Below are 17,773 nucleotides of genomic sequence, written 5' to 3'. Positions count from 1 at the left end.
TCCCTCTCTATGACCCAGCCTCCTTTCTCCCTTTTTTGTCCTCTTAAAAAATTTTTAAATGTGAGTGATGAGTAAGAAGCTCTAGGACAAGTAGATGCTTAGTAAAATGGGTCTAATCTAACCTCTTCCACTATGAGCTATGGTGAGAGGACGCAGAAAAGGAATAGGTGTGTCTGGTGTAACGGAAGTGTTGGGTTATCCGTGGTTCCCGCTCGCCTCCCATGCGTCTTTGACTTTTACCTACCGCTTCCTTGCAAAGTGTGGGCAAGTTGGAAGAGTGGTTCAGGTGTCTGACGTCTTCCAGCAGAGGGCGTGCTAACCACTGTTTTCTTCCTGTCCACGGAATTTAGGATCCTCCCAAGATGCTCAGAGGCAGGGAGGGGAAAGATCAAACCCATATGACGGATTAGTTGTTGGGGTGGAGATGGAGAGTGGCCTGGGAATTTCCAGTTGGGAAATTTCCGACTGATTTGAGGTAGAGAGCTGCAGGAAGCTGGATCACCAGGCAACCCAGAAGGTAACAGAAGCTTGGGAGGGCACAGGGAAAATATGGGAGAGGCCTGAGCTCCAAGAGTCCCCGACATCCCAGGCCTGGTGGCAGGTCCCAGACGTAGGCTCGGAGTGGTGAGTGAAGGACAACTGAGCCCAGGAGGAAAGAGACAAGGAAGCAAACCATTGCCTACTGGGGCTACGGAGTGGCAGACCCAGCCTCATGTGGCTCCTCCACCCTGTGTCCTGCTGGTGGGCACAAGAGTCCCCAGTTAACAATGAGGCCATTGCAGCTCAGAAGGGTTAGGTGGCTTGCCTCAACAGGAGACTGGCTCCGTGGCCCTGGCTTAGTTTCCAAGGCGCTGGTGACCTTGAACAAGTCCCTGCCCCTTCTTGGGGCTTTCACAGATGAGCTGATAGAGAAAGAAGAAAAGGGTTTTTTTGTCTTCCAGCCCTCGCCCCCCACACCTTCCAACTCCAGCCAGGCAAAGGTGGTGTCTGCAAGTGACACCTGCAACTCATTAACTCACCTGCCTGGGGGAGATTCCTCACTTTGGGGAGGCAGGCTGGCTCTGCTTTCCAGCCTGGAACCCCATTAACCCTGTAGGAATTGCAGAGAGCCTGATAAAGCCCCTAGGGATACATATAGGAAACTGGTGTGTGTGTGTGTGTGTGTGTGTGCGTGTGTGTGTGTGTGTGTCTGTGTGTCTGTGTGTCTGTGTGTCTGTGTGTGTGTGTGTCCAGCTCAACATCACACAGCAAGGTCAGGAACAAGGCAAAATTCAAACCTACATCTTCATCCTACCTGGGAAGGGCAAAGCACAGACAGAAGAAGAGAGCAAAGGAAGGAGGCACAGATGGGGATCCAGGAATTAGTGATGAGGGAGGGGAAGGATTACAGAAGATCCCTGAGATCTGGCTTCGGTGACTGAGAGAAGGTCCAATAATGATAATAAGAGCTGACATTTATTGATTCATTTGTTCGGTCAACAAATATCTACTGAGCATTTTCCTCATGCCAGGCACCATGCCTAGGCTTTAGGGATACAAATGTAAAGGAAAGAAACAAAATATTCTTGCTCTCAGAGAGCTTATATTCTGGTGGGAAGAAATACACAACAACTGTAGGGACAGAGCCAGGAGAGCAGTTTCCAAGCTCTCGGCCTCACGTGGTAAGGTGCTGCTGGCTCGGGTAGTAGCTGGCCGTCAGCTGTAACCAGTTAGCCACTGACCACTGATGTAACTGCCAGGGCTGAGCTAGCAAGCACGGATTGCAGTTAGCAAGTGTGGATGGTGGATTGCGGATCGTGTGGATCCTACTTCCTGCGTCTCGCCCGGCTGCCAGCGAGACTGGGGTGCAGGAAGACCCCCCTGTTGGGGTACTGGCAAATTATTGCGTTTGTGTCTCGACCAGCCGCCAGCAAGGATATAGTAGTATGACTCCCCTATCTATGGCTCCGTTGTTCTTTCTTGCCCTCACCATGTCCTGCGTTCTTGTGCAGGGAGCAGGAGCTGAGTGTCTGCATGACAACAACCACACAAAAAACATTTAAAAGATAAAACATTAAATGATGACAGGAGTTATAAACAAATAGGGCAGGAAGAAGGCTGGAAGTGCAGGGGGCTGGGTGGGACTCGGTTTTAAACAGAGTGGTGAAGGACTGCCTCATGAAGAGAGGGACAGAACAAAGGTGCAGGGAGGTTAGGAGTGAGCCCTAGGAAGGAGCTTCTGGCTGGAGAGAGGGAAAGTGCAAAAGCCCAGAGCAGGACTGACTGCAGCTGAGAGCAAGACGGAGCCAGTGGAAGGAGGGACCTCAGACCCAAACACCTTGGCCCCCACTCACACCAGTGTAAGGGCTTTCATTATGCAAAGTGAGCTGGGAACCACTAGGGGTCCTCAACCCAGGAGGGACGTCATCTACCTGCGTATGATCAGGCCGGTCTGAGCTGAGAAGAGACTGCAGGGGACGCTGGTAGAAACGTGGAGACCTGAAACAGTCCAGGCCTAAGTGGGAGGATTCCAGCAGGGAGCCCCTCCAGGCCTGAATGAAAACACTGTCTCTGCCTTTGTGCTCTGTGGTTTTACCTTTCTGAGACTCAGTGTCCACGCCTGTTAAATGGAAACACCACCTGCAGCAGAGCAGCCTTGAGAATGTGAAACAATGGCAGAGGGCCTGGCCCAGTATACAGTGGGCCCTTGGGAAATGCCACCCTTATCCAGATGACTGAGCCCCAGGACTTTGCCCTCCTGCTTGCTGTGTGACTCTGAGAAGGTCACTGCATCTCTCTGAGCTGGTTTTATCATCTGTGAATGGGAAAAGTGTGGAGATGTAGGGATGCAGAATACAGCTAGACAGAAAGCAGACATTTCTGCCATATCTGGAAAGTAAGGAAAGTTGCGAGCTCCCTATCACAGGAAATATGGAAGCAGTGACCAAATTTGCACTTGGAAGAGGGGGGTTACCTCTATTCACAAAATCTGACAATCACTGCATAGTAACTAAATACCTGCCACTGGGCTGAGAAATCTGCGTTTGCTATTTGATGCATTAGCACTGAGCCTGCCTGGTCAATGTGCGCTTACAAGGTCAGCTGCTATCACCTCATTAATCTTCACAGCTCAGTTCTCTGTGATGCCAGTGCAATTCCCAATTCCCATTTTACAGAAGAGGAAACTGTGGCACAGAAAGGTAAAGTCACTTGCCCAAGATCACTCAGCTGGAACCCAGGCACAGGTAGTCTGAATTGGGAGTCCATGTTCTTTTGGTTATAAACTCAGTATGTGACCTTGGCCAGTCCTGGCTCTGCCTCTGGGCCCCAATTTTCCCATCTGCACTATAAAATCTCCCAGCTGACAGCCAGCACCAACTTCCAGCCATATGAGTGCATTATCTTGGCCCAGCTGGGCCCACTAACACCATGTGGGGCAGAAGGACTACCCAGCTGGGCCCAGGCAACCCACAGAATCATGAGAGATAATAAAATGGATTTATTTTAAGCCACTTGTTACACAGCAATAGATAAATAACATAGCATTCCGCAACAAACATTGGTTGAGTACCAACTGTGTTCCAGGCACTGTATTAGACACTAGGAAGAAGCTCATGATTTGTCTCTGGCTTCAGGGCCTGCGAGGAGCTTTAACTTCCTCTCACTGTGGTCTGAGCTGACCAGGCAGGAGCAGGCAGTGCCAGGTGTTGTCTCTCCAGGGGTGGCATCCGCAGCCAGGATGATGCTCTCGTAGCTGGGTGGAGACAGGGTGGGCTGGGTCCCGAGTGGGGCATCCCTGGAGGCACTGCACGTCAGGCCTTCCTCCACGGGGTATGCAGGAGGTGCCAGGAGCCCCTCAACCAACGGGCAGTGCACAGCCTCCTCATAAGTGGGGATGTCAACCAGCTTTGGGGTCCTACAGAGACAGAAGAAGAAGCTGTTAGCAGGGGCAAAGGCACTCTGTGCAGGCTCTCCAGGACCCCATATACATTCTTGGAGCTTGGCATGAGAGGCCCCTGCCAACCTCAGCTCTCCCACTCCACCCTCCCTGCCCCCTGCCTGCACGTGCTCACAATGCCTCCTCTGTTTGCTTGGCAGGGAAAGGCCTTCCCACCTCCCTCACGCCTTCCGTGCTGGTCAGTCCCCACTTATCCTTTGAGAGTCCTCTCAGAAACCTTCTCGACCGGTCCCTCCCCCAGCAAAGCTCCCATTCCCTGCTCTGGGCTCCCACATTGTTCTCCTCTGTCACCACATGAACCCCACCTGGTTGTCCTCTAGGGCAGGGACTGACTTTGGGTGTCCAGGGGACAGATGCTTGGGGGTGTTTGTTGAAAGACTGAGTGATGGTCCATGGGCAGAAAGACTCCCAGCTGACTGTAATATCCCTTACAAGAGCCGGAGTTGTAGACGCCCAGAGCAGGATGGGAAACCTCAGTTCTCCTGCCCATCTGAATGCTTGAGGCCCTAATATGGTAAGTCCGCCAAGAGAGCACCTCTGCTTGTATATATCTCCAGAGATAGAGTCAACCACATCTGTCTTGAAATAGCTTGGCTTTCCTGTGACTCAATCCTACTTCCCTTAAATGAACCGCCCTATAAGGACTTGAGGCAGAGACCACGTCCTCTGAGGCCCCTCTGACCAGGCTCTGCAGCTAGATTCCAAGAACAGGTCCCACAAATCCCACCCACACCAGTGCTGACGGTGTAGGGAAGATGTTGAAGAAAATTTGTCTTCAACGGTTGATGTGAGCTTTTGTCTATTAGCTTTTATCTGTTCCTGTATGTGAGGTAATTTCTGTGCTGTGATCAGGAGTTGAGTGAAGTCCCCCCTTTGGTCTCATTCTCCCGAGCAGGGGAGACATGAGATGAGGTTTTCTGTTTGCTCTCATTCTCTCGAGTAGGGGAGATATGAGATGATGTTTGTCGTTCTTTCCGTGTTGTGAGGTGATGGTTAGCTTAGGGTTAAAGAAATTCTTGATCAGGGGTTGAGAGCATTCCCTCTTTTTCTGTCTGTTTCGCCCACATCAGCAGATGAAGTGAAGAAGTAGCTAAGTTATCAGGACGACGTGACAGGCACGTTGCCAGGCTTTGGAAGACCTTGGGCTGATGGTCCCAAGCAGGAACAGTATATATTGCTTATCCGGATGAATTGGCCCTTTGGCCGGAGGGACAACATTCATATCAGTAACTGTGGACCCTCCCAGAACTGGCCATTCCTAGAGGGGGAGGCAGGAGCAAGAAACTTGTCTCTAAGGTACATCTGAGAAAATATATGAGACAGACCTCAGTTGGCAGTGTAATTAGTTAATTATTATTTCATCATGTGGTCATTTGTCTTTGGTGATTGCTCATCATTCTAACATTTTGAAGACTTCCAGCAACAGGCAGTTTACAACACCAGGGGATGTCCTGACTTCCAGCCGCGAACCTGGTGAGGGCTGGCTGGTTCCCGGCCTCTCCAATGTTGTTCCCCACGGTTAGCCTTCTTGAGAACTTGTCAGCATATAGTAAACTTGTATGCAGCTTGCGGCTTGCAACCTCAGAAGACGTCCTAACTTCTACCAACAACAACAACGACGACAACAGCAACAGTCTTCAGATTGTTAACACCTTAAAAACTTACATGCAGCTTACAGCATCAGAAGACGCTTTGACTTCTAACAACAACAAAGACAACAGCAGCAACATTCTTGGGAACTTGTAAGCAGCGGTGTGGGAGGTGCCTGAGTTTCTCTCAGCTACAGACCTGGCAAGGTTTTGATTTATGACTTTTCCAGTGCTGTTCTCCCCCAGTTTGGTGAGCTTTTGGCATCTACTGTAATAGTCACTATCCTATAAAGTTTATTACTGCTTTTGGATACTCCTTACTGTTGTTATTTGTGTATTTAGCCAAGTGATTTTTGATCAACAGTAAACATGTTGGGATCTCTTCAACTTATAAGTATGTGTACTCCTTTGACGTGACATCAGTATCAATGTATATAGTTTAGTCTTAACCGCCTTCACTTTCTGTCATTAGCACATTCTATTCATTGCCTCTGTCTTTTGCTAGTGCATATTGCTAAAAAATTCATTAGCCCCACTCGAGCCTGTGTCCCTCCTCCTTCCTTTCCCTGCTCGTCATTACAGATGGGAAAGATACCGCCTCTCAGTCTTCTCAGGGCCCCAGTGGGTCACTTAGGGAACCCCCTTTCCCTCCCCTCTTAGGATCCTGTGGAGTGAGAGTGTCACTTATCCGAGGCCCAGGCTGCTTGTTTGGGGGCTGATACTGTCAGACAGGAGCTGACTAGGTGAACTTGAAGGTCCCCTTCCCCCGAGTCGCTTGGGGGCTGGGTATGAGTCTCAGCACTGGCTGGTTCAACTCCCGCCTCTGCCGCATTTCTGGTGAGAGATCAGGGTCAGTAACTCCATTACTCGGGGCCTCAGTTTCCCCCTGTAAGTGGGGAATGATGGCCCCCACCTCACAGGACTGTGTGCAGATGAAATGCAGGGCGGCACTCAGCACATGCTCCAGATGTGGGAGCCACTCATAAAGTTTCAAAGTGTCCGTGAGGAAGGGGTGTGGGGGCAAAACTCCTCACAGATCTCCCTCCCGCACGGCAGGCCACCTGACGGCTCAGGGAGGCTGTCCCTCACTTAGGGTCACCAGTTTGGAAGCAGTTCAGTCGTGACCAGTGGGCCTGCCTGTCTAGAGAGGGGAGTGGCTGATAGCAGAGGCTGGCCTAGGGGTGAGAAGAAGTGTAGGGCACTTTGATCCAGGGTCTGGTGAGGTGGGAGGAGGTGAGTGCTGGGCACCTGCTGATATGCCTCATGTGAGGACCCATCACCCGCTGGGCACATGGCCTGTCTCTAGGTAACATGTCTTCTCAGCCCAAGCCCACCACAGCCCTCAGAGTGGCCCACTGGCGGGCAGGCTCACTGCTCCAGTTACAGACAGGGTTATGGAGCAGGCTGGGGAGGGTGCCTGGGATTAACCCCAGCATGTGTGCCAGTCTGATAGAGGGCACCAGCTATGAACCAAATCTGGGGCGCCCCAGCCAGTGCTCTTGCAAACTTCTCTCACAGACCCTCCTCCTCTGGAAGCCAGCCCAGGAGCCTCAAAGCTGAGGAAGCTGATGAGGGCCCTCACCCTTCTCTGCACTCCCAACATCCTTTGCAGGTGAAGGCAGGCAAAGATTGTTGTTCCTGGAGGCAAGCAAGCCAGGTTCTATTGCTGTGTGACATAGGCTGTGTTCACACCCTCTCTGAGTCTTTCTCCTTGTTTGTAAAATGGGGGTAACAATTCCCGTTTTATAGATTCAGGACAGGGAAAAATGGAAAAAACTTTGACAACACTCAGAAAAATGTGGGTAATAAGGCTTCCAGAGCCCCACATCTCCTGCCTTGTTTACCTCTCAGTCACACCCCTGCCACAGCCACTTCTCCAAGCCCTTCAGATATGACACAGGCATTGGGTATGCTTAGGGCCACCCCAGCAGGCGACAGCTGGTAGGGCAGGGCACAGGTGAGCTGACTGCCCCAGGAAGTTTGCTTAACGGGCAGATGTGGCGTGGCCCTCATACCACCTGCTGTCACCTTAGCAGCCAGCTGGGCCCACCCAGTCCCAAGTCTCCATCGTCATGGAGATTCTTGGAACTTGGGAACCATGCAGGGTGGCCATATCACACACTTCAGGGGGAGGGTCTGTTCATGGTGTGTTCTGGAAGTGACACCCTGCATTTGTGTGGGGCCAGCTGCCACTGTGGTCCCCATGCACAGGAAGCTCTACTGAGGTTGGGGCTCACCCACTCTCTGGAGCCTGGTTGGGGCAGGAGACCTGGCCTGGTACCAGCTCCTCTGCCCTCAGCTGAGTCAGGCAAACATGGTAGGAAAAGGGGGAGGAACAAGGATGAAATACTATTTGTCCAACACTTAAGCCTTCTAATCTATTTCACATTTGTGACAACCCTGGGGGATAGCATCTCTCAGCCACTGGACAGGTGAGTGAAAGTCACCCATAAGCTAAGCAGCAAAACCCCCGCTCTATCCAATTGCAAAGCTCAAGCCAACTCCACCTCGCACACCTCTCCCCACACAGCCCCTAATCTTTCCACACCTCAGTTTTCTCATCTGTAAAACTGGCCTAATCCTTACACTTACCTCATAAACTGCTCCACTCACGAGCAGTTGAGCCTCAAATCAGTTAGTGGGCATAACAGTACTATAAACTATAAAGCACAGTAATAGCAGCAAAAGCTAATGTGTGCGTGAACTTTCCAGTGTATACCCTTCCCCACCTGTCATCTCATCTGAGCCTAACAGCAATCCTAGGGAAAAGGTCTGTTGCCCTCATTGACAGATGAGGAATTAGACCTGGCTCAGAGAGTCCAACTAACATGCTCAACGACACACAGCATATAAAAGAAAGAACAGAGACTGAAACCCTCGTGTCTGACTAGGCTCATGCTTTTTCTGCTACTTACTGAGGATGCGGATGCCCCCTGGGAGGCTTCCTGTCCAGCCACCTCATTTAGGGGGTAACACATAAGATGGGAGCCCCAGAGGGCAGGGGTTTTGTCTGTTCTGTCTGGTATTGCATTGTCAGTGTCCTGCATAGGACCTAGCACACAGTAAATACTCAGTAAATACGGTTACATGTGTGAAAGAATAAGTAGATGAATATAATAGATGGAGAAAGTGAGGCCCAAGAGGGGAAGAAACCTGGCCAAGCCATGAGCATAGGAGGCCTTTGTCTCTGACCTGCATTTACCCACAGCCAGGTACTCTCAGAGTGAGGTGCCTGGGACAAGAACAGTAGAGTGGCCTCCCCCTGGGGGCCAGATGCTGGGCTAATGGGGGGCAGGGCGGGGCTGAGTCAGCCCGAGAGAGGGAAGAGCCATTAGCAGAAGCAGCCTCCCTGACACCCAGCCACCCAGTTCTAAAACTAAGACTTGGGTCTCGAAACCTGATGGGCAAAGGAACACCCTACAGCCTCCTGGGTGGGCTTCCTCCCTGGCCCAGCTGGAAATGAAGACCACGTTCTCCCACTTGACAGACACAGCTGTGGCCCAGACCCTGTTGGGTCAACATGGCTGTGTGTACAGACAACACCCACCCCTACACTCAGGCCACACTGGGTGGGGAGGGTCAGGCTCCCCGCCAGAGTACTCTGAGGCCTGGCCTTGCTCCAACCGATCACTAACTCAGTACGTGACCAGGTGGGTCCCTGGTCTCTCTGAGACCCAGCCTTCTCATCTGAGAAGTAAAGTGTTTGGCTGGAGAGTCCCCAAGGCCCTGCCCTTCCTGCTAATACTCGGGTCAAACCAAGGCCTGACCACTGAACTAAGTGGCATCTGTTGAATATGCTGTTGTCTCTGATTGCAAGGATTCACAGACCAGGAGTGGGAATAATCTGTTACATTCCTTAACTCATAATGCATTTTCCCCTTTAACTAAGGGAAGAAGGGCGTCCAGGTCCCAGGCCAGCTCACAGATATCTGGTTTAGCCCCTAATACATCCAAATCTGGTGCTTCCAGAGTCGTATGGGAGAATAAGAGCTTCGTAGCCAGCAGGCTCTGCCACTTTCTAGCTATATAACCTTCACCTTCTTCTTCTGTAAATGGCAACAGTTCTTACCTTGCAGGGGACAGGACTGGAGAAGATGTATGCAGGCCCCCGATATGTAGGTACACCCAACACTTGGTTGAATAAATAAGTACATATTATAGTAAGTGCATACATCATTCACTTTCTCAACAGGGCAAAAATTGGATCTTGGTATCTTGGTGATACTCTGTTTATATGTTAATATAAAGCACAGATATACATACAGAACATAAACAAATGTATAGTATATCTGTGGTATTTAAATTTCATGGGGGAGGATTCAGATAAAATGGCTAAAAAGCCTCACAGAGGGAATGAAAATGAAAAATATGGTTGAGAAATATTGTCGCAATGCAAGATTTTTGTCTCCATACCCCATCCTTTTGTGTATGCTTCTCTGCCTGCCTCAATGCTTCTCGCTACCTTAGCCACTTGAGGAAAAGTTAACATTTACTGTGTACCTACTATGTGCCAGGCATGGGGCTAAGTTCTACATACACAGCATCTCACTCAATTCTCCCTGTGTCCCCTGAACTAGGGAGTGGATGGGAGCACAGACTCTGGGTCCAAGACCTGGTCTTGACACATACTAGGGAGATGTCCTGGATCAAGTGACTTAATATCTTGGTACCTCAGTTTTCTCATCTATAAACGGAGTTAATAATAGCACCTACTTCGGTGGCCTTTTGTAAGGATTAAATGAGTAAATATATGAAAAGCACTTAGAACAAGCCTGGCCCATGTTAAGTACTATACAGGTACTATTATTGATGTTCTTATTATTATTCCTGTTTTATTTCAGATAAGCAAGCTGAGGCTGGCTCAGTGGGTTTGCACGATCTATTCGAAGTCCTAAGAGAGTCCTAAGACCCAGAGAGGATCCCAGTCGGTCGGATTCCTGTGCCTGGGCTCTTAACCCCTATGCTACTCTACCCTGTACCATGCTGAGCTCAGCTGCCACCTCCTCCAGGAAGCCTTCTGAGATTCCATGTCGCCAAATGACAATGTCTGCGCCTCTCTCACAGCTCTAACTACACTGGTTTGTCAATATCTACCTTTGTCATGGGGCTTTAAACTCCTCCAGGACTGTGCTGATCAGCCTTCAAGTCCCCAGGGCATAGACAAAGCCTGGTCCACAGGAGGAACCCGGTGCGAGTTTGTTATGCAAATGCATGACAGAATGGTACCCAACCTGTGGCCCCCCCACCCGCTGCCCTCACCCTGCCCCACTGACCTGCAGCTCTCCTTCTCCAAAGGCTCCACAGTGAGGTAGTACAGGTCTCTGGAGAGATGATATGGGTCCCACTGGGGTGGCCCCCAGGCGCTGGCCTTGATGGACCACAGCAGGCCGAGGAGCAGCAGCAGGCCGCCTGTACCGCAGCAGAAGAAGCTGACAGACCTGAGCAGGAGCCTGGGAGCGGCAGGCATGGGGTGCCCAGCAGGTGGGGCCGGCTGGCCAGGCTGGGCACCTGCATCCCCTTCACTCCACCAAGCGAAGCAGAGTATCCCAGCCACCAGAACCACCATGCCACTAACCATCATGCAGTAGCGGAGGGTGACAGCCACACGGCCCCTGTCACAGGTCTGGACATGTAGAAGGAGAGAGGAGGGTAAATGGGTATGTGAGAGACCTGTCGGGTACTGGAGACCCAGCTTTCAGTCCTCCTCTGCCTGAGTTCCCTGTGTAACCCTGGAGAGGTCATTTGAGTCCTCTGTGCCTCAGTGTCCTCATCTGTAAAATGGAGCTCATGCTCTCAACTTTGCAGGGCTGTTTTGAAGGTCACAGATAACGTGTCCAAAGTTCCTAGCACCACGCCTGGGACCCAGTAAGCTCAGTGAGTGTGGCTATGTTCCCTCCAAGCCCTTCTCCAAGACTCAGAGGCCTCATCTGCCTGGTGGGTATAAGACTCACCACTGTGTCTACCACAGGCTGGGAGGGAGGAGAATGAACACTAATTGGGTCCACAAGGCCTACCAGCATCGGGGCTTGCTGGTTACACATTGCCTCACTTCACCCCGGTCACATTCTCAAGAAATCGACACTGTCATTTCCATTTGACAGGGAAAGACACCAAAACCCAGGGCGAGTAAAGGAATATGTGACAGAGGGCACTGAGAAGTCTAAAGTTGAAACTCATGAAATGAAACAAAATTGTGCAAAAAGTTGTTCACCATGGCCTTATTTATAATGATCCTAATTTGGAAAAAGCCTATATGTCCAACTCTAGGGAAATGGTGAGTAAACCATGCCATAACCTCTAGATGGAATATTAATAACTTATTTTTAAAAATCAAATTAAGCACAAAAGTTTAACTGGGGAAATGCTATGTCTTACTTTTTTCAACTTAGTATACCTAATTATACATACAGTATTATCTAAATTAAGTAAAGAAAATATACACAGGAAAAACAACACTGTGAGGAAACCTGGCCCCAAATCCCACAGACAGGAAGGGGCTAAAATCCACGTCTGTGTTGTCTCCAAAGCCAACCTCTAGGCCATCGTCCATGCTGTTCCCTCTACCTGATAACTTGCTTTATCTCCCCTCAAGGCTCAGCTTGACCCCCACCCAAGAAGCCTTCGCTGGTAACACTTTAGACACCGAAGTCCCCTGGGCCTTCTTGGATCACAGCACTTACCTGTATTTAACTTTTCCTTTGCTGTCCCTATTGGCCCTCTTCACTGCTATATCCCCCAGTCCCTGGCACATAGTAGCCACTCGATAAATGATTGTTAAAGAAATTCTCTTAAATGAAAGAAAGTATTTCTGGGCAAATGTTTATTGTGTGAAAAACCTGCCTCACAGCTGGGAGGAGCTGGGCAAGGGGAAGGAACACAGGATTCCAGCTGCTCCAGTCCCCATCCGTGCAGCAAAGGCCTATCTTTGGTCCCAACTCTGCAGCTCACCATCTGTGTCCTGGGGTAAGTCTCTGATCCTGTTGCCTCATTTGTATTAAGGGCAGGCTCTCCAGCAGGCTGCTAGGAAAACTTAGGGCAGCTCCGGCTCCTCTTCCAAAAGCTGAGCCAGTGAAACAGGGGGCTGGGGCACTCACAGACCTGAGAGCGACCTCAATGACCAAACATGGTACATCTGAACAACGCCCGGCTTTGCAGCCATTCAAAGGCATGCTCCCAGGGGAGCGGTGGGGCATGGCACACACAATGCTCAAGAGATAGTGGGTGAAGCTTTCAAAAGGGCATGTTCCCACTGGAGCAGTGGGGAAGGGGCAGAAAACAGGAAGGGGATTAAGAAGTACAAACTTCCACTTATAAAATAGGCTATGAGAATGTAAGGTACAGCATAGGGAATAGAGCCACTAACACCATAATAATTATGTATTGTGACAGATGGTTACTAGACTTATGGTGGTGATCACTTTGTAAGGTACATAAAAGTTGAATCATTGTGTTGTACATCTGAAACTAATATAATACTGTATGTCAATTATAATTTTAAATAATTTTTTAAAGGGACATATTCCCAAATGTGTTTTAAAATGTTTGTGTATGTGTGCATGTGCATGTGTGAGAGAATGTATACATCTAACGAGGTGCTGCAGGCGTGGACCCCAATCTTTCTGAGCCCCCAGACCACCAAAAGCAAATAGGAAACCGCCAGTTGTAAATTACCTACGGTTCTCTGTCTGTGAATCTGTCTTTGAGGCAAGTACTTCCATTCTCCAGCTCAAGGCATTTTCATGGGGGGAGAAAAAGAACCTGACTACCCCCTCCCCAAAGTCAGACAGCTAGGAGAGGCTCTCAAGAAAAGGCTGTCAAGAGAAAAAGCTGGAGGGGGTGGCTGGTGAGCCCCATTGGTTAGAGTGTGGTGCTGGTAGCACCAAGGTTACCAGTTTGATCCCCGCATGGGCCACCGTGAGCTGCGCCCTCCTTAAATAAATAAATAATAAATAAATAAATAAAAGCGGGGGAGGGAAAGCTGGAGAAACCAACTTCAAAAAAACAAACAAAAAATAAATAAATGAAAACAGCAAGTCAATAATAGTAAGCCCTGGCCTGTACATCATGGCACTTGATGGTTGCCCTTCACACCCAGTATCTCATCTGACTCCACACAACAGCGCAAGGAAAAAAATTCCTGTTTCGCAAATGAGGAGACGAAGTCCAGAAAGGAGAGGGACTTTGCCCAAAGCCAGCTATGGCTGGGTTTCTCGACCCATGGAGAACTCATTCCTACATAAGGTAAGTTACGATGCTTTTTACTGTCTATAAAATTAATAGTTGCTCATTGTAGGAAAAGGAGAAAACCATAGAAGGGAATAAGAATGCAAAAATACAAATCATCATTCAGCCTGCCTCTCGGGGATGAGCATGACCCCCAAGGACGTTCCCCTTCCGTTTCTCCCTTGGCTTACATCCATGATGACGGGGGCAGCAGGTGTGTGCTGGGCATTTACACGGGCTGGGCACCACACCAAGCACTTTACAGGGGTCCCGTCACTCATTCCTCACAGCGGCACTATGTCCTGAGGACACTAGGGCTCTGAAAGTGACCGTCTGTCTGAGGTCAGTGTGAATTTGAACTCAGGTCTAGTCTGCCTCAAATCCCTGTGTGTGTGCACAGCTAGCTCTAGTTATATATTGTATCAAGTTGAGACCTTACTGTGAAGAGATGTTATCTGTAAGTCTTTGGTACAGTTCTCACTTTCTAGAATGCACTGCTCTCCTCAGACAAGGCCCTGGAATTTTCCTGAGCATGGTCATCTCCCTCTGTCTGGATCTCCCTCCTTCCATATGGATTCCTGCCCCCCACCCCCACCATGGGCAGGCAGGGCACATGTTAACCTGTCATCCCCAGGGGGTGGAGGGTGTCTACATCCACTGGATAAAGAACAACCTGTTCTGTTGCTGTGCGGTGGTTTTCATTATTATTACCGGTCAGGGCTCTGACTACCAGCAGGGTGTCCTGGCCCAAGATGCCCCCTGGCCTGTTTCAGAGAGTGGTCTTCAGGCAGCTTACTCACCTCTCCCACTCATGTATCCAAAACCCTGATGGAGGAGGAAGGAAGGGCTCCCTGCCCTGGAGAGCATAACCCCAAACCCAGAAAAGTCCCACTCCTGATCCTGGCATTCAGTCAGGGCCTGCCAGGCTGGCGGCCTTCCTCAGTTCCCTCATACCCACCCCCCGCACCCAAACTCCTGTCATCTGGGGGCCTCTACACTTGTTCCCTGAGCGTGGGAAGCCCGCCCTGCGAGACCTTAAAGCCATTGGGGCCCTCATTTCACAGCCCCACCCCTTCAAGACCTCACCCTTTCAACACCATCTCCTCCCAGAAGCCTTTCTGCTGCTGCCACCCCCACCTCCCACCAGCTAAAAGAGGCCTTTCCCTGCCTCAGATTTATTGCTCCCTCTAATTAACTCTGTGAAGACTGCTCAACATCATTGGGCTCAAATTTCTGCCTCCCAGGGAGGAGCAAATTGTGAAAATGAGATGGCAAAGATGCCAAGCTGTAAGTGAAGCATGGTGACACAGAGCTGGACAGAGGACGGACCTGGCTCTGGCATTGGGCAAGTTACCTGCCTTCTCCCTGCCTCCCTTCCCACTGTATTGTCCGGCTACTAACAAGGGAACTTGAGGTGCCAGTTTTCTGTAAAGAACTAAACCATGTGAACAAGTGGCCTAAACCAGCTCCATATAACCGCTGGGTAAACTGAGGCCGTGAAAGCCAGGGCCCCAGGCCATCCAGCGAGTTAGAACACAGGAGACCTGGCTGTCTAGACTCTGCCCACCAAGCCACCCTGGTCAAGGTGAAGGGAAGGGGTCTAGGCGGGGTCGGCGTTACGCGGAGGTGACATGCTCCTGAAGGAGGGAGACAGGGAAGCTTGTACCCACCGCTGGCGCAGCCATCACGAGGCAGGAGGTTAGGCGCGGTCCGGGCATGGGGAGCCAGGAGACGGTAAAGGCATGGTGGCCAACGGACTGGAGAGCGGGTGCGAACTTGGGAACAGCGTCCCTCGGGTCTGCAGGAGGTGCCGGCCGTTGCGGGGCGGCGGTCCCCTAGACCCGCTCTCTGCGCCCTGCAAAAGTGCTAAGGTCGGGCTCCGGGCTCCTCGCGGGGTCTCTCCTGTCCCCGACCCGCAGCCCCTGTCTGGCCCGTCGCTCCCGCCGCCCCGCACCCGGAGCGGAGGTGCGGAGCCCGGCTCCACCCGGCAGGCGCCGGTTCCCCCGCTGAGCGCTTCCGCAGCGGCTTTGCAACCCGGCGGGGGCGCCGAGCTTCGCGCAGAGCCCAGCTGAGCCCTGGACTCCGACAGTGACCGCCCTCCAGCCCCGGCTTGTTCGACTGCGGCCGGGCGCCCTGGGCTCGGGCACCGCGCGCGGCCTGCCCCACCTCTCCTGGGATCCGCGTCCTGCGATCTGCAGGGTCCTGCGGAGACTCGAGGCACCCGGGTCCGGGAGGCTCCAGGGCGGTTCCAGGTGCTGCGCCGCCGCCCCGCCCGCCCCGCCCGACCTTAAAGCCACAGCGCGAGCAGGCCTGGCAGGGGTCAGGGTTTCCCAGCGCCAGGGGAGCGGCGGACCGCTGTTACCGGAACCGTCTGTCCTTGGGGCCACCCCGCCCCCACTATCCCACTGGGGCGGGCCTGGAAACAACTTCCGATAGCCATCAATAATCAGTCAGAGAGGGCTTTAGGAGCCCACGCCGCCTCACTCCCATTTTATAGCAAGGGAAACTGAGGTCCAAAGAGGGAAAGTCACTGCCTAAGCGGTTTTACTGCGTACTCCGTTGACAACTGGCTTTTTCTTCCCACAGCGGTCAATTTGAGAGCAAGCCCTCCAGGACCTCACGTCCAGAGGTGGAACGCACTCACAGAAATAGTGGTCCACCGTTTAAGTGCTTCCCACAGCCCCAGTTGGAGGTTACCGCCCCAGGCAGTGAGAGGCCAGGGAGAGTGGGGCTTGAGGGCAGGGCCTCCCACCTATTGTGTGACCTAATTTCTCTGAACCTTCTTCCTCCTGTGTCAAAGGAGTATAAGGATCCTAACTCACAGGTCTGTGAGGACTGAATGATTTCAGCAGCGAAGGTTAAACACTGGCCCATTTAACCAGTGCAGGCTAAAAGCAGTTTTTGTGGACAAGTGATTTGAGCACCTGGAACAAGGGTCAGGTGTGTGTGTGTGTGTGTGTGTGTGTGTGTGTGTGTGTGTGTGTGTGTGTGTGTGTGTGTGACTTCTTCTATGGGAGGACACCTTCTATGGAGAAGGGGGCATAATATCCAGGCTGAAGGAAGAGCGTGTGCAAAGCCTGGACAAAGTCACAAGCTGGTTAAACCTTGACAAGTTCATGTGGGTCAAAGCAAGCCAGTTCCCAGACCAGCCCAGGTCTTTTTTTGTCTTTTCCTGCTGTTCCAACACGGTAGGGGACAGGGCCTAAGTCCCCTCAGCCATGCCAAGGAGTCCCCACAGAGCTGGTGGGGTGCACTCTCTCATTGCAATGGCTTTATTTGAGAATCTCCTTAATCAGTGGTGACCTCCCTGAGGGCAGGAACTAGTCGTGACATGGCTCAGGACTCAGCCAGACCCAGCAGGGCCAGGACCATTAGGACTAGGTCATCATTGGAACCCAGGGATCTGGCCCAGTTATTCTGGCTCTGTCTTCCTCTTCCCCACCTTTTGGGAGGTCTGGGACCCCACAGCTTTGGGCATACTTGCAGGCCTTTTCTGAGCAAGCAGCCTTGGATGTTTGCTGGCACCAGGTGGCAGACTCAGAGGAGAAAATTGATCACCAACTTCTGCTTCAAGGGGCTAGGGAAGGGGGCTACCACTTGCGCCTACTTATTACATGTCACCAGCCAGCTGCTTTTCTTGTTTGTTCGTTTTATTTTTCAATTACAGTCGACATACAATATTATATTCGTTTTTCTTGTTTAATTTTCAACTCAGCAAAATCATTGAGGCCGAGAGACAGACAAATGCCTTGCCCAGAGTCACACAGCTAATGAGTGAGGGGTAGAAAGTGGGGTTGGGAAGAGGAGGTGCTAAAACCCACATCGGTTGGAATCTTCCAGACCCATATGCAGAATCTTCCCCTTCACAGATAAAGAACAGTTGCCAGCCTGTAAAGAAGAAAAATATTTTCATAAATTTGAAAAATATTTTCAAAGCCTCATCTGCACAGACTCTGCCCACCTTCCCACCGCACCATCTTGGGCAGGTGATTCCGGAGCCCATGGCCTCATTTGGCAAAACGGT

At 51.2% G+C, this 17,773-nt stretch overlaps 1 protein-coding gene across 1 annotated transcript; it reads right to left on the bottom strand.

Moving 5' to 3' along the window:
- Window positions 1-3,468: 3,468 nt before the first annotated feature.
- Window positions 3,469-15,551, bottom strand: TMEM61 (transmembrane protein 61). Its single transcript, XM_033115999.1, has 3 exons — window positions 15,420-15,551; window positions 10,800-11,149; window positions 3,469-3,895 (listed from the first exon to the last, which is right to left on the bottom strand). Exons 1-3 carry the CDS (start codon window positions 15,465-15,467, stop codon window positions 3,592-3,594), a joined length of 702 nt encoding a protein of 233 aa, XP_032971890.1. The 5' UTR covers window positions 15,468-15,551; the 3' UTR covers window positions 3,469-3,591.
- Between the last annotated feature and the right edge of the window lie 2,222 nt (window positions 15,552-17,773).

This window comes from Rhinolophus ferrumequinum, chromosome 9, assembly GCF_004115265.2.
Source record: "Rhinolophus ferrumequinum isolate MPI-CBG mRhiFer1 chromosome 9, mRhiFer1_v1.p, whole genome shotgun sequence".
Lineage (NCBI taxonomy): Eukaryota > Metazoa > Chordata > Mammalia > Chiroptera > Rhinolophidae > Rhinolophus > Rhinolophus ferrumequinum.
This window is presented reverse-complemented; position numbering and strand designations above follow the sequence as displayed.